At 42.6% G+C, this 24,558-nt stretch overlaps 1 protein-coding gene across 1 annotated transcript in view; it reads left to right on the plus strand.

Annotated features, from left to right (window-relative positions):
• Positions 1 to 19,817, plus strand: part of LOC132572065 (uncharacterized) — a 61,935-nt gene extending 42,118 nt beyond the window's left edge. The window contains exons 9-15 of the mRNA XM_060238852.1: positions 2,715 to 2,855; positions 7,768 to 7,934; positions 9,179 to 9,255; positions 10,786 to 10,898; positions 12,720 to 12,929; positions 15,741 to 15,884; positions 19,648 to 19,817. Of these exons, the coding sequence (XP_060094835.1) occupies positions 2,715 to 2,855; positions 7,768 to 7,934; positions 9,179 to 9,255; positions 10,786 to 10,898; positions 12,720 to 12,929; positions 15,741 to 15,884; positions 19,648 to 19,817 (1,022 nt within the window). The remainder of the gene's footprint in view (positions 1 to 2,714; positions 2,856 to 7,767; positions 7,935 to 9,178; positions 9,256 to 10,785; positions 10,899 to 12,719; positions 12,930 to 15,740; positions 15,885 to 19,647) is intronic.
• Positions 19,818 to 24,558: the final 4,741 nt, after the last annotated feature.

Below are 24,558 nucleotides of genomic sequence, written 5' to 3' on the forward strand. Positions count from 1 at the left end.
GGGAAGCCAAAATATACCCCAAAATACCAATAAGGTATTTTTTGTGTATATTTTCAGCTCAAGTAGAGCCAAACGCACACCCCTAGTGGTTCTTGTTATTAGGATTTTTGACCACCCTTCCCAATAATCCAGCTCAGGGAGATTTACATCAGATACACACAAATATAGATTAAAACCAGCGTAAAAGAATAAAACATCAAATTCCAACCCCCCCCCAGATGGCATCAAAGTCCAAATAACGGCACAATCACGTAGCACTATCTAACTTCTAGTGGTGTAGCTATCTCTCGGGGTGGGGGGTGGAGGTGGGAGTGCCAGGGTGAATCGTTGCTGCTCTCAACCAAATGCCTGGCGGAACATTTCTGCCTTATAGGCCCTATGGAAAGAAGTAGATCCTGCAAGGCCCAGATGGAATTTGACAGAGAGTTCTTCCAGTTTGGGGCCAGGGCAGAAAAGGACAGCCAGATATCTCTTTGGCTGCAGACCTCTTTGGCTGGGGACCACCAGCAGATTTTGATCACCAGAGCATAAGGTGTCTTGGGGTATATCAGGAGACGTGGTCCCAAAGATACGTAGGTCCCTGGCCTGGCATTATTGATACTTGGCAAGTCAGTTTTATAATCCATTAAGTTTCTGTAGCCTAAATACTGTTTGTTCCTTTATTAGAAAGTAGGGTTACCAACCCCCAGGTGGGGGCAGGGGATCCCCCGGTTTGGAGACCCTCCCCCTGCTTCAGGGTCATCAGAAAGTGGGGGGAGGGGAGGGAAATGTCTGCTGGGAACTCTATTATTCCCTATGGAGATTTATTCCCATAGAAAATCATGGAAAATTGATCCGTGGGTATCTGGGGCTCTGGAGGGGCTGTTTTTTGGGGTAGGGGCACCAAATTTTCAGCATAGCATCTAGTGCCTCTCCCCAAAATACCCTCCAAGGTACAAAAAGATTGGACCAGGGGGTCCAATTCTATGAGCCCCAAAAGAAGGTGCCCCTATTCTTCATTATTTCCTATGGAAGGAAGGAATTGAAAAGGTGTGCTGTCCCTTTAAATGTGATGGCTAGAACTCCCTTTGGAGTTCAATTATGCTTGTCACAGCCTTGATCTTGGCTCCACCCCAATGTCTCCTGGCTCCACCCCCAAAGTTTCCTGGCTCCACCCCCAAAGTCCCCAGATATTTCTTGAATTGGACTTGGTAACCCTATTAGAAAGTGAGACACATGCAGTCTCAAAGTATGTTATAAATATACACAGGATCTCCCTGTGTGTTTTAGTTCACTAGCATAAATCTGCGCATAGATTGCATTTCAGTTATTAACAACTGTTCACCTGTCTCATTTCTCTTTCTGTTAAGCATCTCTAAGAATCCCTTTAGTTTCAGAAACCTTTGCTTGTCATTCCCTCCATATGCTGGTTATTTTAGCATCCCACCTATACCTCCAATTTACCTTAACTTTGAGATTTCATCGTACACACCATATATGTAGTTTTAATTGTTTAAGTTTTATCGTTTTAAAATTGTAACCTAAAATTGTTGTTTTTAAATGATTGTTAGCCACCCTGAGTCCCATTTTCAAAGAGGGCAGGATAGAAATCTAAGGTAAATAAATAAAAAAAATCTTTTTTGAAGAGCCATATTTGGTTTCATATTAAGCCACATTTAGATCTGGAACCGTAGATTGCTGGCCACTGTTGCAGAAGAACTACTGCATCTGAAGGATTCATTGCTGAATTATAATTTTTATCAGTTTACCCTGTTTTGCTCAAGTGACATGAATATCTCTGTTCTGCAATTGTAGCTTTTAATTTTAAGGAAGCAGCTACACTTTACTTCTGTATCTTTCCAATTTCCCATTATAATTATTGCAAAAGGTTTATACCACCTTGAAAAAAGGATAAGCTTATGCTGCTGCGGAGGAAATTGTATACTTAAATCTGATGATGAGGCAAAACATTTACTTTTGCTACTCCTTTTCCATTTGTTTTCAACTTACAGTAATTCTGCTCATCTCTAGCTTCCTCTGTGCTGCTTCTAACCTGTCTTTTTTACAAGGTGTAAGCACTTTTGTATATTATGATGTTCTGTATATAGACTATATCAGGGGTATCAAGCTCATGAGGACTGAATATGAAATAAATGAGACCTTGTTGGGCCGGGCCATGTCAGGCTGAGCCATGTGTGTACCTATTTAAATTAAGTAGCAGAAATATAAACTTTATAAAATACACAGACAAATTCAATTAAAGATTTTTTTAAAAAAATTTAAAACGTCCTTAAAACATTAGCACTCTGTCTTCTTGGTATTTCTTCCATGGGATTAAGGGAACTGGGCAAAGGAGGCTATGGCTCTTTCCTTCCTTCCCCAGGGGACCAGGAGGGGGAGGAGCCTCAGCCAATGGAAGGAAGAGAGGCTTGGTTCAGTAGCTCTGCTGTGTGATTGAGCTAGCCTTGCAAAGCAAGCTGTTATGTGGAAGGAAGCAAGAGGGGGAGAAGGAAGCAGATGACAGCCAGTTCCTCGAGGGCCTGATAAGAGCCCTCCGGGGGCCTGATTCAGCTCCTGAGCCCCATGTTTGACACCCCTGGACTATATTGTATTTTTATATAATGCTACATATAATGTATATAATGCTTTTATATATAATGCCATTCTGTTATATTGACATTTTGTCAGCATTTTAACTAGCTGTCCCAAGTGATTTTTTACTTCTGTTTTGGTAGCTTGTACACCAGGATATTTTGGTCCTAAATGTGGCAGAATATGCACCTGTAATGGGACTGATAACTGCAATCCATTAAACGGACAGTGCATTGAAAATGAGCAGTGCAAGGAGGAATATGTAACAAAGAAATGTGAACAAGGTACACAATTTAAAGTTTAGTTGGTGATTGGTCTCTTCTCTCCCTAAACTGTTATTCATTGAAGTCAATAATTTGGTCTCGATCAATGTTACAGCAAAATGGAAGAGCTGAGCAGGAAGAGGTAATGTGAGAAATGTGATCAGTTTTCATTACCCAATGCTAGAAAAGCAACTATTACCTGTTCTCAGTCTTTCTAACCCGGGGTGGGGAATCTCCGTCCCGAGGGCCATATATGGCCCTCAAGGTCACTTGGTGTGGCCCTTGGGGATTGCTGGACCGAACCGAGCCATGTGGCAGCCTCCCTGGGGCCTGGCTGGCCAGTGAGGATTTTGGGGCTCAGCTGTGCTGTGCAGCAGCCTCCCCAGGGCCAGGCAGGGATCACAGGTCCCAGATGTACTGTGCAGCAGCCAGAATTGCTGCGGGGCCTGGAAAAGTTACTGTCACAGTTCAGTTTGCACTTGATTATCAGAGAGCCGCCCTGAGCCAATTTTGTGGGAAGGGTGGGATATAAATCATAAATAAATAAATAAATAAAATCCCAGATGGTGTGGCCTACTATGCTAATGAGTGTGTGACCTAATATACTAATATTAGGGGATGTGGTCTAATATGCTACTGAGTTCCCATTGGGCTTTTCTACAAAAAACCCCTGGACCTATGCATTTGCCTAGGGCGGCGGGGCGTGTGTGTGTGTGTATCTGTGTGTGCCAGATTAGGCTCTCCCCACACGATGGCAAATAGAAAAATAATTAATTTGCATTAATTTTGCTGGCCTGAATCATTTTTTCTCGGCGGAGCACTGTTTTTTAAGTTGATAATTTTTTATGGCCCGCAAATGATGTTATAAATATCCATATGGCCCTTGGCAGAAAAAAAGGTTCCCCACCCCTGTTCTAACCAATAGTAGATGTGTGTTTGTGTGTAAAAATTAATAGGTGGATTGCCAAAAAAGCACATTAGAGAGATGCCAGGGCTCAGATCTACTAATACAATGGGAAATAATGGAATATGGATAAAGTAAAGGAAAACTGTCTAGAGCACCAAAAAAGCTGTCTTCATTGTTCTTGTTCTTCAGCCTTCCTTAAATCCCTATGATGACTGCATGTCATGATTAAAGGCTACATTTACCTTGGCCTGTCTTATCTGTTTGTTGTCATATTTCGGTATATCCCTGCCTGTGACTTTGTTTCTCCAGCTGCACTGGCCTCAACTATCCAAAGGCTTCCAATTGTCTTGTGTGTGTGCAAAATGCCATCAAGTCACAGCCAACTTATGGCGACCCAGCAAAGGGCTTTTAAGACAAGTAAGAAGCAGAGATGGTTTGCCATTACCTTCCTCTGCAGCATCTTTCTTGGTGGTCTCCCTTCCAATTACCTACCCTGCTTAGCTTCTAAGACCCGAGGAGATTGGGCTTTCCCATGCTGTCTTTCTTCCTTCCCGCTTTCTTAAATAACTGTAGCATCCTCCTAGAGTATCCTATCCCAGCAGCCCTTTATATTCCTTGAACTTGACTTTTTCTGTGAAGTCATTGTCATAATCCAGGGGTGGGCAACAGTAGCTTTCCAGATGTTTTTGCCTACAACTCCCATCAGCCCCAGCCAACATGGCCAATGGCTGGGGCTGATGGGTGTTGTAGGCAAAAAACATCTAGAGAGCTACCGTTAGCCACCCCTGTCATAATCCCTTACTTCTTGCCAAAACTCAGGCTAAGTACATTTAATTGATTTTGTGAACATTCTTTCCCATTACTCTTTATTCCATCTTCCTTCTTCCTTTCCCTTTGTTCCCCATGACACAAATGTGAGAGCTAGCATGGCAAATGGAGAGCAATGGCAAATGGAGAGCCAGTTTGGTGTAGTGGTTAAGTGTGCGGACTCTTATCTGGGAGAACCGGGTTTGATTCCCCACTCCTCCACTTGCACCTGCTAGCATGGCCTTGGGTCAGCCATAGCTCTGGCAGAGGTTGTCCTTGAAAGGGCAGCTGCTGTGAGAGCCCTCTCCAGCCCCACCCACCTCACAGGGTGTCTGTTGTGGGGGAGGAAGGTAAAGGAGATTGTGAGCTGCTCTGAGACTCTTCAGAGTGGAGGGCGGGATATAAATCCAATATCTTCATCTACCTCACACGGTGTCTATTGTGGGGGAGGAAGGTAAAGGAGATTGTGAGCCACTCTGAGACTCTTCGGAGTGGAGGGCGGGATATAAATCCAATATCTTCATCTACCTCACAGGGTGTGTGTTGTGGGGGAGGAAGGGAAAGGAGATTGTGAGCCGCTCTGAGACTCTTCGGAGTGGAGGGCGGAATATAAATCCAATATCTTCTTCTTCTTCTTCAAATGTATATCTTTTTGCTTATATTAGTATGTAAAACACCATGCACACTGATGGTGCCATAGAAAATTATTCTCCTTAGCAGGCAGCTGGTGAGGAAGCAGAAGTAACTTCTGTGTCTTTTTATGAAGGGCGGGGTGGGGTCTTCCTTCTCCTAAACCTAACCCGTGGTGTGGAAGCAGGGTTGTTTGTTTGTTTATGGGATTTCTATCCTGCCCTCCCTCACAAGTGGTCTCAGAGTGGGTTACAGTAAACCAATAAAACAAATAAAAAACAATTTCTATATAATTCCAATGAAAACCCTGAAAACAAGAATAATTGATACATAGTGGCAAACCAATCCTGCAACATAACCCTGGGTATATGCTATATGTATGCCATTAAAGAGCCAGTCTATTAAGTAAGTGGGCCCAAGTTGCCACCTACGGCACAAGTTGGTACAGTGCACAACATCAGTGGGTTAGAGCATCTGGCAAAGCATTGGCTGTATATGTGTCCTCAAGGCTGTCTCAGCCAGGAGATGTGCCAATGCATTTTGCGCCAGCTGAAGTTTCTGGGTCAAATTCAAGGACAGCCCTGTGTTGAGCAAGTTGCAGTAGTCCAACATGGAGGTGACCATTTCAGGTATCACTGCAGCCAGGTCACGGGAGGAGAAATAGGGAACCAGTTGCTTGACTAGCCAAAGAACCGATCCAGTTCTGTTCGTGAACCAAACCAGCATTTTCTGGTCTGTGCCCATCCCTATAAAATACTGTGCTGTTGCAGCCACTGTGCTACTGCTTGCCCAAGCTAAACTACACTGAGCATATTTTACTTTCCTGCTTATGCATTGCCGAATGCAGCGTAATAGCTAATTCAATATGAAACAGTTAAAATATTGCAACAGACTTTCACAAGTTGATAGAATGCTTATCATGCAGATATGCATACCAAAACATTCTTATAAAATTGGTATTAGGTTTGAAGTTTAACATTGGCAATAGGTTTGAAGTTGGAATATTGAACTGAATGTAGTTCCCAGTGGTCCCTGTGAAAATTAATTCTTTCTTTCAAGGTTTCTTTCAATAAATGGGCAGAGACTTGTATCCAGACAGGTGTTTCCATGGGTGGGTGGATTTCCTTCTGTAGGATGCAACTTTCTTGTCTCTTGCTGCCATGCAGATTCTGCTCCAGGAGGAACATGACCCTCTGGAGCAGTTTTTTGTGGGCAGTATAGTCTTCAGCTGGAGGGGGAAGTGGGAACTTCATGTTCTATTGATGAAAATGCTTGGCTGGATCCAAGCTGGAATACTGTCCCAAGCATCAGAAAATAACAAATGGGGGCCTGCAAGAAAATTTCTGGAAGGACACATTCTCCCACTTTTGTTCTTTCCCCCTCTCCCTTCTTTCCCTTTCTCTTTCTCTCTCCCCCTAAGCCAATTTCCCTTTCTTTCTCTTTTCTCCCCCCCACCAACCCAATACCCCCTTCTTATATTTTCTGTCTCCCCCATGCCAATTTCCCCTTCTTTGTCTTTCTGTTTCTCCCAAGCCAATCCCCCTTTTCTCTCTCTCCATCAAGCCAGTTTGGTGTAGTGGTTAAGTGTGCAGACTCTTATCTGGGAGAACCGGGTTTGATTCCCCACTCCTCCACTTGCACCTGCTAGCATGGCCTTGGGTACGCCATAGCTCTGGCAGAGGTTGTCCTTGAAAGGGCAGCTGCTGTGAGAGCCTTCTCCAGCCCCACCCACCTCACAGGGTGTCTGTTGTGGGGGAGGAAGGTAAAGGAGATTGTGAGCTGCTCTGAGACTCTTCTGAGTGGAGGGCGGGATAGAAATCCAATATCTTCTTCTTCAAGTCAATCTCTCCTCCTTTCTTTCTGTCTCCCTCCAGCCAATTCCCCCTTCTTTTCCCCAAAATTAATACTCCCGTATTTCCCTTTTTCTCCCCTCAGCCGATCCCCCTTCTTTCTCTCTCCTCCCAAACCAACATCTCCTTTCTCTTTTTCTCTGTGTTCCCCAAGCCAACCCCCCTTCTTTCTATCCCCAAAAGCCAATCACACCATATTTCCCTTTCTCTTCCCAGCCAACCCCACTTCGTTCTCTCCCCCAAGTCAGTACCCCTATATTTCCCTTTCTCTCCCCTAGCCAATCCCCCCTTCTTTCTCCCTCCCATGCCCGTATATTACTTTCTCTCCCTCTCCCCATCCAATCCTTCACAGGAGCAGAAGCAGCAGATGGGCCCTCAAATAAAAATCATTTTTAAAAGACAATGCTTTTTATTTGGGGGCAGGGATTTCACCCCCCCCCCCCTTCCCGGCAATGTTAAAAAAAAAAAAAAAAAGCGTTGAAGATTTTTCTGCAAACCTAGACTCCCCTGAGCCTGTTGGGGCAGAGTATGCCCCCTGCCTGTGGAAATAAGTATCTGCACATAGAGCGCACAGTTGGGAATTAGATATATAGATTCTACCATACAATTGGATGCAACCACTTCACTAACGAACAGTACTTTTTTTGGTTCAACAATAGTGGCCATTATAGCGTATAAAAAGACAACTGACTTGCAGGCTGGTTTTTTTTTTCCCAAAATGTTGCTGTTTATTTCTCAGGTGTGATTAATCTGAAGTGCCCAAAGGATCCTGGGTGGTGGTACTGGGAAAACAACTGCTACTATATAGAGTTGGTGATGCAATCAACTTGGGCAAAAGCGCTGAATTTTTGTACTGCTTACCATGAAACTTCACTGTTGCCAGAGCCAAGTGATCAGAAGGAAAAGGTAGCAAACATCAGTTTATGCGGCACTGAAAGCATGTTTCTGGATGCGTGAATGGGATTTTACTCTTCAACTGAAAAGTTCCCTCCTTCGGCTCCCTCAATTTGTATATGAATATTCCATATACTTTTTGAGATTAAGAAGAGTTTGCAGAGCTCTCTTCCATCATTTGCAACCTAACTTTAAAAACTTCTGAAATAGTGTTATAGGTCTGGAGTTCATTGTTCAGTATTAAATACTGTGACAAGCTCCGCGCATAATTCCATTATTGAGTTAAACGAGGAACTTTTTTCTCTTTCTTTAAAGATTAGATAGATGGGAAGTAGAGTTAAATAGGTTTACCCATGAACATTGAGAGGGAGCTATATTCCATTTAGAAGTATATCCATATGCTTGGGTTGATCCTTAATTTACAGTTTCAATCAGTTTCTGATGAGGGTGGAAAGTGAGGTGAGGGGTTCTGTAGATATGCCTCATCAATGCTTTTTTTTTGCAGATCTTTGTAGACCTTGTGACCGTATTTCAAAATTCTATCTTCAGAACTACATTTCAAAGGCAAGAATTTAAGGTCATCTGGCACAACTTTCTGCAGAACAAATTATCAGAGTTGTTTTGCTAAATCTGCCTCATTAATTAAAGGAGTTTTATCTGTGAACACTGCATTGTATCAGCAAATACGGCTGAATGAATAAGTTCTTCAGAGGCAAATGCCCTGTTTGCAGGCTTGTAGCTACAGGGAGTTCTGGGGGCCCTGCTCCTGACTTCCTGTGGAGGTCCCACAACTGAGGGAGCTTTTAAAAAAATTGAGTGCCCCTAAAAATTTTTTTAAAAGCCCCCTGACCTAAAAAATATCCTGGCTACAACCCTGCCTGTTTGGGCTATTATTTGTTCTGTTCTCTCCTTAATATGACTTTGAATTCCAAATGCCAATGATCGGAGCCATCAACAGGAGGGCAGGAAGTAGCTTGGCTTCCTTCATTGCAGCTCCATGCCTTTTTGGTGTTCAACTGAGCCTATAAGAAGGAGGGTAGGAAGCAGCTGAGCATCCTCCGTTGTGCCTAATCCATCTCTATTTGAAAACTCTGTTCTTTAGCCTCTGACTGCCATTGATGAGGGCATTAGAAAAAGGACTGGAAACAGTTTGACACCTCTCTGTCATGCTTGCAAGTATTAATATTCAAAGAACTATTGAGATGTTATCCTTCAGATACCCTGGAAGCCTTTGTCTCAATATTTTCTTTCTCTAGATTTGGCTGTCTTCTGTGATCAAGGATTTCATGTGGATAGCCTCAGCAAAGGCAAAAGCTAAAAATCCACTGGACATGTAAGAGAACCTATGTTCATGTGTTGCCCCATATATTGCTTGTGAAACTCAAGACAACATACTTAGGATACATTGTTGTGAATTCTCTGCAGCCCCACAGCTATGAAGAAGATTCTCGGAGCATTCTGAAAATCAGATGCACTCCCTTTCTCTTCTGCAGTTTCCCACCCATTCTGACATATAGCAGGAAGTGGTCACACTCATTCTCTCTGCTTTCTTTGCTCCTGCAGACAGAGGACTTCTGTTATTTCACCTCCTGACTCATTCCTCTCTGAGGCTGAAGGGGCTTATTTATTTTCTCTTTTAAGATGTTAATCTTCAGTAATGCCAGAAGATCTGCAGTAATTATTTTGTAGTTTTTGTCTTTGAACTATGGCTCAGAAAACATTCTTCAGAATGTGCCAACTGTGGCAGTAAAGCAGAACAAATTAGTGACCTTTCTTAGTGCCTCATCTGCTATATCAGGAGAATCCCATAATGTTGCTGCCTGTTTGTTCTGGAAGGTTGGTTACAGATTTACAAAAAATGTAAATTGTGATTGCAGAGACAAGATCAAAATATTCCTATACTTTGCATTAGAGGTGAAACAGAAGTGCTTCCAACATTCCCCTTTTCTCTGCATATTTTGGTGATAAATATTCTCTAGATGCTAGACATTTGGCAGACATTTAATAAATGTTTGACATTACACATGAGGCGTGGCAGCAAGGGTGGTGTAGTAATTAGAATCCTGAACTAGGATTCAGATTCAAATCCCCACTCTGCCATGGAAGTTGGCTGGCTAACCTCGAGCCAATCACATGCTCTCAGCCTAGCCAACCTCACAAGGTTGTTGTGAGGATAAATGGTTAGCCACTTTGGGGCTACACTGGGGAGAAAACTGGGGTATAAATGAAGTAAATAAATATTTGGCATCTCATAATTTTTGCAGTAGCTGTAAACATTTTGCGCTGATAACTATTACTGTAAAGTTGAAGGCAACGCCATGACCTGGGTAGCGTAGGCTGGCCCAGTCTCATCAGATCTTGAAAGCTAAGCAGGGTCAGCCCTGGGAAGTATTTGGATAGGAAACTTCAAAGGAACATTAGGATTGTGATGTGGAGACGGGCAATGGCAAACCACTTCTGAACATCTCGTGCCTTGAAAACCCCACGGGGTTGCCATAAATCAGCTGTCCCTTAATGGTACTTTCCACCTTCAGAAGGCAGCGTTTAGAAGTAGCAACTAATGTTTTCAACAGTATCTAACAGCTGGCTTGTAAATTTTGTACAAATGTCGTTATTTCAGCCAGTCAAAAAAACATCCCATTGGATAGGCAATGAAAACCAAAAGATCTGAATTTTAATTAAGATGCCAGCTTTAGATTCCAAAACCTGAATATTGAAACGGGGGAACAAATTTCAACGTCGACATCAAATTTTGCTATATATCAGTTTAAAAATATCTTCCTTCGTCTCCATTTCTGTTAGATTTGTATTTAGTCTTTCAATCCATATTTTGGAATAATTATCTTGTACCTTTGATCCTCAGTGAAGACAAATTTGAAAAAGCTACTGACTCATGTACACAGATGGACAGCAATGGGATCGTTAGAAAAGCTGATTGTTCTTCCTTGGCTGGCTGGATTTGTAAAAGGAGTGAAGGTAAGGAAAATGTCATCGGAACCTCTGTCTAAGAGAATTCAGTCCAATTCTGAATGCATGCATTGATTTGCCAAACAAAAGATGTCTGAGATTTTTCTAAAAGGTAATTTGAGTTAAAATGTACAAAGATTATATAACTATAAATCTTACTTGCTGTTCTTGATAGCATATAATACTTAGAAATGGAACTGAATAGATTCGTTTATTTGTATGATGCCTTATGTTATTATTTATATACACAACTTAATTGAGCAGTCACCAGGTTACAAGTATCTGCTACATCTCTTATCAGGAGTTCCTCTCAGTAATTTCAGAGAAGCAACAGAATGATCAGTCACCGTCGTAGACTGAGTAGAAAGAAGCAATGCCATAGAAGTAAATCACATAGGGCGATTTCCTACACAGCTTACCGAGGAGCGAAGTCCCTCCTCACCGCGCAGCGTCTGCTCGGATTTCCCACCAACTGCTCCGCGGATTCAGGAAGTGCCGCACCTTTTGCGTTGCTATCGTAAACTAGGGTTTTAGCAATTTCCATTTGAGACGCAAAAGGTGCGGCACTTCCTGAATCCACGGAGCAGTTGGTGGGAAATCCGAGCAGATGCTGCACCGTGAGGAGGGACTTCGCTCCTCGGTAAGCTGTGTGGGAAATCGCCCATAGAGGTGTAGCAGAAAAATCTTCTGGCTTTCGCTAGCCCCAAGGATGTCTGTCTAGCCTTGACTATGGCTAAGGCTTTTTGTGTTCTTGCTCTGACCTGGTGAAACAAGCTCCCTCTTGAGATTAGGGCCCTGTGGGAGTTTTTACAGTTTTTCAGGGCGTGCAAGACAGAGCTGTTCTGCCGGACTTTCGAATGAGGGAGCGGACATCCAATTCTATCTCAGCCTTCCCTAGTCACTGTCAATGCTGACCATATGGAACCAGTCAAACTGAGCATTACTGCTGAGCTAATTCATCCTGACTGTGTATCCTGTTGGTGTTTATTGAAAACAAGGTTTTAAGTATTTAAATCTCTTTTGTTATTTTATTACTTGTAATCCACCCTGAGCCTGCTTGCAGGGAGGGCAGAATATAAATAGAAATAAATAAGAAAGATACCTTGAGGATGGGTATGTGAGGATCACGGGAATCATGGCTTCCTAGACAGTGACTTGGATCCACTATACATTTCTATGACAGGGCTTTCCATCTGCAGAACTTAACTTTTTCATCCCTCCCCACTTCCGTCGACAGCCCAAAAATGCCCCTTGAAATGTCGCTTTGGGGGAACCAAGCACCCCCAAGAGCATCATGGTGGGTTGGAAATCTGTAGCAAGAGGATTGACAAAAATTGGCCCTTTCTGCCCACAGAAATCTTCTGCGAGATCCAGTCCAATTAGTGTAATTAATTTATTTCTCACACCAAATGAGCAGTGCTAATAGCACATAGTTGGGGGAATTAGTGTTTTGGCAAAATTAGTATTTAAGCAAAAAGGTCTAAAAACAGTGCTATCGCCAAATCAGAATCCCATTGCTAAAGGCCTTGAGAGCCGCCTCTGCTAAGAAAACTATACTTTGCACAATTTGACAAGTCCCAAGGGATAGATTTTTAAAAGTCCACATAATCTAGTCCCATGCTAAAACTGTATTTCTCCAGCAAAGCTGGAGGAGAGGAATTGCAACTCAGTTAGACACAAGGAACCAGCATGAACCTAAAGTCAGACTTCCCAAAACTCAATCGTCTTTTTTCCTGATTCAGAGGGGTTTTTTGAAGCAGTTAATGTTGAAGTTATGTGAATATAGTTTGTCGAATTGTTCCAGAAAGTATTATTCTAAAATATTTTCAGCTGCCAACGTATTTTGGGAATACCCTGGAAAGATACTTATTATGCCACTGGGGAACAAAGTTTATGAAGATAAAGAACATGCAAAATCAGCTTGCTTTTTAGAAGAAAAATGTACTGGAATCAGCTACTGGAGAAAGCAGTATGTACCAGTCAGCGGTAAAGATTTAGTCTTAGGTGGCAGGAGGCAGGATACTACCTACATGAAAACAGGTAACAGTCCCCTGGTGAGAATAATATTTTAGAGAAATGTTATTCCAAGAAATCAGCAGAAATTCCCATATTCATCTGTTTTTGAACTGAATTCTTTTAGGTCATGGGACAAATCACCAACCATCAAACATGTTCAATTCACAGGCAAAATTCAAAGGCAGGACAGATGTCTATATGTCTGTTCTTTTCCAGAAGATTCTTTATTCTATCAAATTCTGGAAGTAGAGTTGCTCCATCAGCCTCTTCAGTATCATGCTTTGTTAAACAACTGAACATTTCTTGTTGAAAGAAAAATACATAAACTGGTTACTCACAAAACACATGTGCTCAGACACCAAGAGCAGAGGAGAATAGACAAAAACTGCATAACAAGATAGTTTGCTATAAGGAAGAAAATCTAAACAGTAAATATGCCAAATTATTCACACCTCACTGGACAGGAGGGCCATTAGTTTAATGGAAGTAGGCCTGGCCTCTGGACTGGCATTGGAAGGCTAGGTCTTCCTATAGAGCAGGGGTCCCCAACCCCTGGGTCATGGACCAGTACTGGTCTGCAGCCTGTTAGCAACCAGGCCGTGGTGCCTCGCCCCCCGTGGTGCCTCCCCCCCCTCCGTTTTCACAATTTTAAGGCCCGGGAAGGCGGTGAAGTGCCTTCCAGACTCTTTAAAGGCCACCCTTGATCAGCTGATCGGCAGAGAAAACTGCGGCAGCAGCGGGTCACTCATTGCCGCTGCTGTGGTTTTCTTCACTGATCAGCTGATTGGTGGGGGGTCGCCCTTTAAAGAGCCCAGAAGGTGCTTGACTGCCCCTTCTCGGGCCTTAAAATTGTAAAAATGGAGGGGGGAGGAGGCACCGTGGGGGGGGGAAGCAGGGGGAGGCCGAATTCTGTGCCCGCACCCTGCCAGCCCTGGGGCTGTGGTGGGCGGGCCTTCCCTGGGGCTGGTCCCTGGTGCCAAAAAGGTTGGAGGCCACTGCTATAGAGAATAATGGCCTTTTAAAATTAAAAGGCACATAGAGCTGTTTGTCAGGTCATACTCCCACTCCCTCCCTACTCTTGCTTCCTCAGGGGGTGGGATTAGAAACGGAAGCAAAAATAATGATCCTACAGTTCAAGAATTGAAAGAATTTACTCAAGGCAGAATCATGAACTAGTAACAATGCTCCTCAAAATTTGGGATAATGAAAAGCATGCCCTTTCCAAAATCCCAATTCATATTAAAACATCCAAGATTTAAACATGGATGACAAGGTGACCAAACATAGATCACTGTGATGTTAAGTTTTTCAGTGGATTTTCACCCTAACATCCCCAACCTAAACAGTTGGGGAGGAGGACTGGCTGTAGTCTATTGGACTTCTATTATATTCTCCAGCTGCTCTGCCAGTCAAAATCTGTTTTTTGAATACATGTTGTATTCACTAGACAGAGTGAGAATTCATATATTTAAAACATTTCTAGGTTTGCCTTTTTTTCACTAGCGTGGAAAGGAGCTTCAGGCAGTATCCCACCCATCCCTCTACCTCACAAATCGAATTGGTTCTCTGTCAAAGCTGCCTGAGCCTTGATGGTCTCTGATTGGGGTTAGCATCCTCAAGATTTCTTCTCCTTGGGAATTTCAACAGGTATGCCAAGAGTTTCATGGCTGCAGTGGGGCTTTCTCAAAACACATGCTTACCTTGCCATGCATATAATAAGTTAAGACCTCGATTTGAGGGGTTTTTTTGTGCTGTACATAATGCTGTATGGTTTGGTAATGGAGAAAGTTGATATAATCTCTTGTACAAGGATCAGCTACTTAATGCCTGTTTAGAAACATGGAACATCTGCAAGGGAAGGGGACCCAGAGAATGATGGGTCCAGATGCATTCCTGAGGACTTGAATAAATTCCAGTCTCACATAGCTAGGAAGGGGAATGAACCACATGTTTGCAGTTTGGTTCACCGTCCATGGCTGAACCATCAACCAACACAGACCACAAATCAACACAACACAAATCAAGTTGGTTTCTATCAATTTGTGACCCCTGCCCTGCTTTCTACCCCCCCCCCTCATTTTTTGCAGAAATCAAGGCTTTAAATGGCTCCAAGGCATTTAACCCCTTGCTTTCTGCTCTCTGCTGAAAGCCCAAGCAGAAAGTAGGTGGCTAAGTGAAAAATAGCTGAGCAGCAGGGAGCAGAACACCAAAGTTCAAATGGTTCAAAGTAGTTTTTTTTTTGGGGGGGGGGGTGAAGAACAATTGTCACACAGTACCTGAATTTTTCATTTCTTAGCAGCAAGTTTCTACTCACCGTAGTCTGAAAACTTGTGAAAATTCATGGCAGCTCTTCAATTCATGAACATCATTTTGCGAATCATGAACTGACCGGAATTTGTCACAAACCTTTGTGAGCTCGTTTGTACCCATCCCTAGACATACTTAATAGTTCTGTTGTGTACTGGCTAGTCTTTGACATTCAAGATGATCTTGGCAGTAGACACTATCATTGTATATATTCTCTGCCTGAAAACAAAGAAAGTAAATTCTGATAATGAATAGAAGTAAGCCCTATTACTCCTAAATGCAAATATATTTGTCCATATAATGCATCTGCATATTTGTGTCTTTAGCAAAGTTTAGCAATACTTTAGCAAAGTATTGTGTCTTCCTCTTATGCATTCCTATATGGCTTATAGATATATCTACTCCGTATATTTGAAGGTCTGTGAAACAGGGGATTCAGTTTACATATTATGTTGCTTTTTGTTGGAGTGGTCACAGAGGCCTCCTGTCTTCCAAACAATACTTTGTATTTTTAATTTTTTTTTTCAGCCTGCAGTGAAGGACATTATGGGAGTCATTGTCAGGAAAGGTGCCCAGCATGCCCAGATAACAAGCCTTGCAATAGACTGACAGGAAAGTGTGTTGATGAACTGTTCTGTGAAGAAACAAATGATTTAAGACTCTGTGAATTCAGTGAGTACTGCTGTAACTTTCGTCTTGAAGGAATCTTGCATGATGAGGCCAATTTTTATATTTATGTAATGAGTAGTTCCTGTTTCAATTGAAAGGTTTGCTGCATTATCATAGAAAATATACCTTTGGAACAGCAGCCAAGAAAGTTTGGCTGCAGGTAGGAGCCCTCTTTGACACTAAATGGAAGGAGCAACACCGCATAATGTCCTTCTTTAGCATTGCTCCTCATTACCAAGATTTGCAGAAGTGCCAGAAAGAACTACGTTATGCAGTTGTCATACAGTACCTGATTGTTTTCATTTCTTAGCAGTGAGTTTCAGAAGACACTTTTTGTGAAGTAATGAGTTTCTCACTGTGTTTGTCCCCATAAGCACTATATAAAAATAACAATGTGATGGCATAGATTTCATCCATTGAAAATTAGATCAAAGTGTTGTGTAATATTAAAATTCAAATGGGCATGTTATAGTCATTTCCTTTTAAATACCCACAGACACACCTTTTAAATTAAACAAGGCAAAAATATATACTCAGATCTAATTATTTTGGGATCAGAGAGCAAAATATTATAAGGAAAGTGCTATGTATATCTTACGAAGGGTGTGCAAAAAAACTGGGCTTTTAAAATTTTGATCGATTGCTCCCAAGAAATATTGATATTTCTGAATATTCTAGAATCCTAATATCAATATTGTTTCAGAATTCAGGTAAATATTCAGGAAACCCAAATTAATTTGGCTCTATTATACCTTATGGGGAACGTCCCAATAAGGTATAACAGAGAATTTCTCTCAGTGAATCATGCCACTGTGGCAGCACAACTCAGGGAGTGGACTCGAAGGCATTTAAACTTAAATTTTTTTCAGTTCACTTGCTGAGTGAACTCAGGAAGTGGACTGAAGGCACTGAGTGACTCAGGAAGTGAACTGAAAGCACTTAAAAAGGCTACGGTCTCTTGAAATGCCTTCTAGCCATGCTGAATGAAAGCTGAATAATATTGGCTTTTGTTTGGGAGCAGCTATTTCAGTAAACGCTGTAAAAAGTCTGCCAAGAAAACGTCATGATGTGACATCACTCCATGGGTTGGTGACAACTTGGTGCTTGCACAGAGGGACTATCTTTGCCTTTTTTACCCTTTTTTATTTCAGTAGCTGAATCAGATGGTCTAATTCATATTTGGAATAGGCTTCCTTGGGAGGTGGTGGGTTCTTCTTTTGGAGGTTTTCAAGCAGAGGCTAAATGGTCATCTGAGAGCAATTCTGATTCTGTGAACTTCTGAGAGGAAGGGCAGGAAGCATCAATGCTTAGTTCTCATGGCCCTTTCTTACACACCACAGAAAATGCTGATCATCACTTTAGGGTCAGGCAGCAATTTTTCTCCAGGTCAGTTTGGCCAGGGATCCTGGAGGGTTTTTTTTTCTTTTTTGCCATCTTCTGGGCATGCGGCAGAGTAACTGGGGGTGGGGGGAGGTATATGTGAATTTCCTGCATTGTGCAGGGGGTTAGACTGGATGACCCTGGAGATCCTTTCCAACTCCATGATTCTATGATTCTATCAGGCATTACGTCTATAACCCTGGTACAGTTACTAGTTATGGAGGGTATGAAGTTCCAACCTAGGATCAGTTACATAAACACCTAGTTTCTTTAAATGAAACTAAGTCCTCAGGGCCAGATGAATTGCATCCAAGGGTTCTAAAAGAGCTTGCGGATGTAATTTCTGAGCCTCTGGCTATTATTTTTGAGAATTCTTGGAGAACAGGAGAGGTACTGGAAGATTGGAGGCGGGTGAATGTTGTCTCCATCTTCAAGGAGGGGAAAAAAGAGGATCTGGGTAACTACCGACCAATGTTCCCTCTAAGCTGTGGAGTCTTGTGAGCAAAAATTCTATTTTGTGAGCTACTGGCATTAAAGTTGTGAGCTACTGGCAATAAGGTTGTGAGCTACTGCATAAATTAGATTGCTCTGGGGCCATTTTTCCTGAGCTGAGACAAAAATGTATGAGCTGGAGGCTACAAAATTGTGAGCTAGCTCACACTAACTCAGCTTAGAGGGTACACTGCTACCAACCCGTCAGCTTGACATCTATATATGGAAAAGTTTTAGAACAAATAATCAAACAGTCGGTCCTGGAACATTTAGAAAGAATGGATGTGATTACTAAGAGCCAGCATGGGTTTCTCAAGAACAAGTCATGTCAGACTAACCTAACCTCTTATTTTGAGAAAGTGACTACCTTGCTGTATCAGGGGAATGCTGTAGACATCATTTATCTTGATTTCAGTAAGGCTTTTGATACAGTTCCACATACTATCCTCGTTGACATTTTGGTAAAATGTGGTTTGGATCCTGTTACCCTTAGGTGGATCAGTAACTGGTTGACAGATCACACCCGAAGAGTGCTTGTGAATGGTTCCTTATCCTCTTGGAGAGGAGTGACAAGTGGAGTGTCTCAAGGATCTGTCCTGAGACCTGTTTTGTTCAACATCTTTCTAAATGATCTGGATGAAGGAAAAGAGGGAATGCTTATTAAATTTGCCGATGATACTAAATTGAGAGGGGTTGCAAATACAGTAGAAGACAGGAACAGGAACAGGATACAGGATGACCTTGACAGGCTGGAAAACGGCTAAAACCAATAAAATGAATTTTAACAGGGATAAATGTAAAGTTCTGCATTTCGGTAGGAAAAATCCAATGCATGGTTATAGGATGGGGGAGACTTGTCTTAGCAGCAGTATGTGTGAAAAGGATCTAGGGGTCTTAGTGGATCATACACTGAACATGAGTTAACAGTGTGATGCGGTAGCTAAAAAGACAAATGCAGTTTTGGGCTGTATCAACAGAAGAATAGTGTCCAGATCACGTGATGTGATGGTATTGCTTTACTCTGCTCTGGTAAGACCTCACCTGGAGTGTCGTGTTCAGTTTTGGGCACCATATTTTAAGAAGGATATAGACAAGCTGGAACGGGTCCAGAGGAGGGTGACGAAGATGGTGAGGGGGTATGAAGACCAAGTCCTATGAGAAAAGGCTGAAGGAGCTGGGGATGTTTAGCCTGGAGAGGAGGTGGCTGAGAGGTGATATGATCACCTTCAAGTACTTGAAGGGCTGTCAATGTAGAGGATGGTGCAGAAATGTTTTCTGTGACCCCAGAAGGTGGTACCAGAACCAATGGGTTGAAATTAAATCAAAAGAGTTTCTGGCTCAACATTAAGAACAACTTCCTGACAGAGCGATTCCTCACTGGAACAGGCTTCCTCGAGAGGTAGTGGGCTCTCCTTCCTAGAGGTTTTTAAACAGAGGCTAGATGGCCATCTGACAGCAATGAAGATCCTGTGAATTTAGGGGGAAGTGTTTGTGAGTTTCTTACATCGTGCAGGGGGTTGGACTAGATGACCATGGAGGTCTCTTCCAACTCTATGATTTTATGATTCTAGAATTCTAATTTGTCCAAGGTGTAGAAATTTGAAACTCCATATTATAAATAAAAGAGGTTAATAGTGAAATATGTTGACAAGTATCTCCTTACTCAAAAAGTTTTTCATAGATATTAAACTATCTTAATAATTTTGTCTAATATTTGAAGTATACCATAACAGAAACACCTCTAAATGTCTGCTTTGCTGCTACCCACAGGTCATGCACTAAATATTCTACATAAATTTTCTTTTGTCTTCAGTATTGCCTGAATATATATAATACATAGTGTAACTATATATAATGCATCTTTATTTTACTCTGGTTGCTGTCTTTTTAAAAGAACTTCAAAGCAAATTCTGTTATCCATCTTGGAGATACTTCAGTGGACGTTGTTATTATATTTCTACATTTGGTCAGCTGAATTATAGTGAGGCAGAGTACATGTGCAGTCGATTTAAAGGAGGTCAGCTCTTAGAAGTAAACTCCAGTTATGAAAAGGTGAGTGATTAAGGCACAGTACTGTTAGACAAAGACACTGTCATTCTTGTAACTGTCTCTAATACCTCTTTGAGATGATTTTGTATAAAGAAAATCTCATGCTTGGGATGAGAATAACAAAAGCTGTACTCCTGTAATCGCTTGGAAATAAACCCCCGTGAATTCACTGAGAATCGCTTCTGAGTAAATCTTCCTTCTAAAACTACATTGTTCAACTAGCTAGGATCAACTAGGTATATTTTAAGATTAATAATTATCAATATATCTAATACTAGTACCTCCTCAAGAGTTAGATGCAATCAAGCTGGTCATCTTTCCAACATAATTCAGACAACAAAAGGAGTCAAACAGGGTTGTGTTCTGGCTCCAACTTTTTAAAATCTCTATGTTGATGATTTAATTGAACATCTAAGCTCCACAGATCTTCATCCACCTCAACTGGCTGATAGGTATATTCCTGCTCTTCTATTTGCTGATGACACAGTATTGCTGTCTCGGACTCTGGTGGGCCTGAAGAGAGCTCTTAGGATTTTTGATCTCTACATTATTACTAATAGTCTCATGATCAACTCTGACAAAACCAAGATTATTTCCTTCAACAACAATAGGAAAGTAGGTCATGGAAACAAGAGGGCCACACATTAGGACAAGTTTCCCTTACCAAGTATCTAGGGGTAATGTTTCATGCCTCTGGAAAGAGTACAATGCATCATGTGGCCACTGTAGGACAGATATCTACTCAAGGCATCCTCAGATTTTATCATACTAACAGTGCCATTTTCTTCCAGTAGCCCTTTGTCTTTATCAGGCAACAGTTCTGCCATAATTGCTCTATGGCTCTATGTTAAGACCTCCACCTACTAACTATACTTCTCTGGAAAAAATGCAATCCAAATTTTTAAGATCCATCTTCCAAGTACCCAAGTGTGTGACTAATGCAAGTTTACATCTAGAATCGGGCTTGGTTAAAGTTGAAGCTAAGGGGAAACTTACCTCCATTCTTCACTAGCTGAGACTAAGGCAGAATCCACAGGGTCTTATGGCCTTATTTTTAAAAGATGGATTTTATTTGTCCTGGGCAAAAGGGATTCTTCAGAATCTACAATCTATTGGACTAGCAGGAAACAATATCCTCTGACTAGGCAGCTGCTATGCGAAAGCACTGATACAACAAAGGATACTCGACATTGAGAGGCAGGAAGGTAACACTAAGGTACCTCATTTTTTGATTCCAGAGAACCACAAGTACTTAACTGCACCGGCTGCATATCTCTCATTATTGGCAGTACCCAAGCATAGAAGAGCCTATACATTGGCAACTATACATTGGTAACTACCGACCTGTCAGCTTGATGTCTATACCTGGAAAAGTTTTAGAACAAATCACCAGTCAGTCAGTCCTGGAACATTTAGAAAGGATGGCTGTGATTACTGAGAGCCAGCATGAGTTTCTCAAGAACAAGTCATGTCAGACTAACCTGATCTCTTTTTTTGAGAAAGTGACTACCTTGTGTAACCAGCACATTCCACAGAACAATCAGCACAGTCAACAACCATCTTCCTTATCTTCACACCCCTTCCAACCCTCCCAGCAATTAACACAGAACAATGGTCACATTCAACAGCCCAGTTTCCTTATCACTACCCTTCCAGGAAGCCCCACCAAACAATGGGCACATCCACAAACCTATTGCCCTTTCACCACACCCCCTCCAGCCTAGAAATAGCAGCTCTCCAGCAGCCCTGGCCTCACTCAATGCACAGCAGCCAAGAAGGTCAGAGCGCCTGCTCCAGCTGCAACGCCACTGAGGATGTTCTCCGCAGCCGAGAACGAAACGTCTGGAAGAAAAACTTTCTCCAGTAGAACATGGCACTTGAGCCCGAAAGATTCTACAAACCCTAGTGACTACCTTGCTGGATCAGGGGAATGCTGTAGACATAGTTTATCTTGATTTCAGTAAGGCCTTTGATAAGGTTCCACATACTATCCTTGTTGACAAGTTGATAAAATGTGGTTTGGATCCTGTTGCAGTTAGGTGAATCTGTAACTGGTTGACAGATCACACCCAAAGAGTGCTTGTGAATGAAGGAATAGAGGGAATGCTTATTAAAATTGAAGATGATATGAAATTGAGTGGGGTTGCAAATATAGTCGAGGACAGAAACAGGATACAGAATAAGAACATAAGAGAAGCCATGTTGGATCAGGCCAATGGCCCACACTCCGTCACACAATGGCCAAAAACCCCAAGTGCCATCAAGAGGTCCACCAGTGGGGCTAGAGCTCTCCCACTGTGCCCCACCCCCCAAGCACCAGGAATACAGAGCATCACTGCCCCGGACAAAGAGTTCTAACAATACACTGTGGCTAGTAGCCAGTGATGGACCTCTGCTCCATATGCTTATCCAGTCCCCTCTTGGAGCTGTCTATGATTGTAGCCGCCACCACCTCTACTGGAAGTAAATTCCGCATGCTAATCACCCTTTTGGTGAAGGATGATCTTGACAGGCTGGAAAATTGGGTTAAAATCAATAAAATGAATTTTAACAGAGATAAATGTAAAGTTCTGCATTTAGGTAGGAAAAATCCAATGCATGGTTATAGCATGGGGGAGACTTGTCTTAACAGTAGTATGTGTGAAAAGGTAGCTAACATGAGTCAACAGTGTGATGAGGTAGCTAAAAAGGCAAATGCAATTTTAGGCTGTATCAACAGAAGTATAGTATCCAGATCACGTGATGTGATGGTATCGCTTTACTCTGCTCTGGTAAGACCTCACCTGGAGTGTTGTGTTCAGTTTTAGACACCACATTTTAAGAAGTATATAGACAAGCTGGAACGGGTCCAGAGGAGGACAATGAAGATGGTGAGGGGTCTGGAGACCAAGTCCTATGAGGAAAGGTTGAAGGAGCTGGGGATGTTTAGCCTGGAGAGGAGGCGGATGAGAGGTGATATGATCACCATCTTCAAGTACTTGAAGGGCTGTCATATAGAGGATGGTGCAGAATTGTTTTCTGTGGCCCCAGAAGGTAGGACCAGAACCAATAGGTTGAAATTAAATCAAAAGAGTTTCCGGCTCAACATTAGTAAGAACTTCCTGGCAGTTAGAGCGGTTCCTCAGTGGAACAGGCTTCCTCGGGAGGTGGTGGACTCTCCTTCCTTGGAGGTTTTTAAACAGAGGCTAGATGGCCATCTGACAGCAATGAAGATCCTGTGAATTTAGGGGGAGGTATTTGTGAGTTTCCTGCATTATGCAGGGGGTTGGACTAGATGACCCTGCAGGTCCCTTCCAACTCTGTGATTCTATAAAATAAGCAGGTGACAATATACATCCTTGTCGAACTCCTTTTCCTATTCTAAACCAATCAGTTGTTCCATATCCTGTTCTAACAGTTGCTTCTTGACCTTTATACAGGTTTTTCAGGAGACATTGACTTTTTCCAATCCTGTGGCCACCGTTGCATTTTTCCAAATTTGCTGACATAATGTGTGCATCACGTTAACAGCATCTGCCCATTCTCTGGGGGTGGGGTGCTCATGTAAGGGGGTTGTGTGTGAGTACCAGATGGAGCATACACCATCAACAACACAACATATACTGCCTGGAGCTCCTGGCAATCAATTCGCCTTACAGTCATTCCAGCAGTTTGTGGAAGGGAAAGCGGGTCCATGCTTATGGACAGCACCACTTCTCTCAGGTACATAAATTGCCAGGGGGACACAGTATCCAGAAGACTTTGTGCACTGGCAATGGACTTATGGACTGAATGCATGGCTTGAGGGACCTTCCTCATTACCATTCCTTCCAGCCTGGAGACGGATCACCTCAGACACCTCAGGGTTCACCTCTCTGGGTTACAGAACATCCAAGCAGACCTCTTCAGCAGGGGAGATGTACTACTGCACAAATGGGAGCTCAATTGGACTCGCCTTTGGCCTGTGTTCAAAAGATCGGGACAGCCCTTTTATAGATGTCTTTGCCACAAAGAGAACAGAAATTGCCCAGCCTTCAGCTGCCAGGGTGGGGGATGGACCTGTTATCCCTGGGGGATGGTCTTCTCTACGCATGGAAGCACAAGTTCCTGTTCCTCTTCCTTCCACTGTCCCTTATCACCAGGGCTATCAACAAGCTGATGAAAGAGCTGCATACTAATCACAACCTGTCGGCCACATCGAGTGCGGTTGCTCATAGCACTTCAATTATCATGGGGGGAGATGTACCGTTTTCCTTCACACTGATAGCACACTTCTGGATTTTTTCCCCCTGGTCCCTAAAAATGTCACTGAAAGACTGCTGCACTCTAGACATTAAAAGGGCCCTGCTGTTCTACCTCAACAGGATGAAAGTAGACCACAATGACCCTAATCTCTTTATATCCTGTGCCCTACAGTGAAAAAAACTATAGAATATCAGCACAAAGGTGATAAAAGTGGATTATCAGGACTATTAAACTGTGCTACTTACTAGCCAAACGCCTACTACCAGGGCCCATCAGGGCAGTGGCCATGTCCACCTCCTTCTTCAGCAGTATTCCTGTACAAGACATCTATAAGGCAACCATGTGTGTGACTTCTAACACCTTCATGAAGCACTACACCCTAGATATTTGTGTGTAACAATCCATCCTGTGGTCTGCTTGCAACTAAGTAACTGTCAGCACCCTTCTTCAGGTATGCCAGAGCTTGCTGCTCTCCCACAGGTGTGATGCACAGAGACAACAATGAAGAAAAACAAGTTGCTTACCTGGAACT

The sequence above is a fragment of the Heteronotia binoei genome, chromosome 5 (genome assembly GCF_032191835.1).
Source record: "Heteronotia binoei isolate CCM8104 ecotype False Entrance Well chromosome 5, APGP_CSIRO_Hbin_v1, whole genome shotgun sequence".
NCBI classification, from domain to species: domain Eukaryota; kingdom Metazoa; phylum Chordata; class Lepidosauria; order Squamata; family Gekkonidae; genus Heteronotia; species Heteronotia binoei.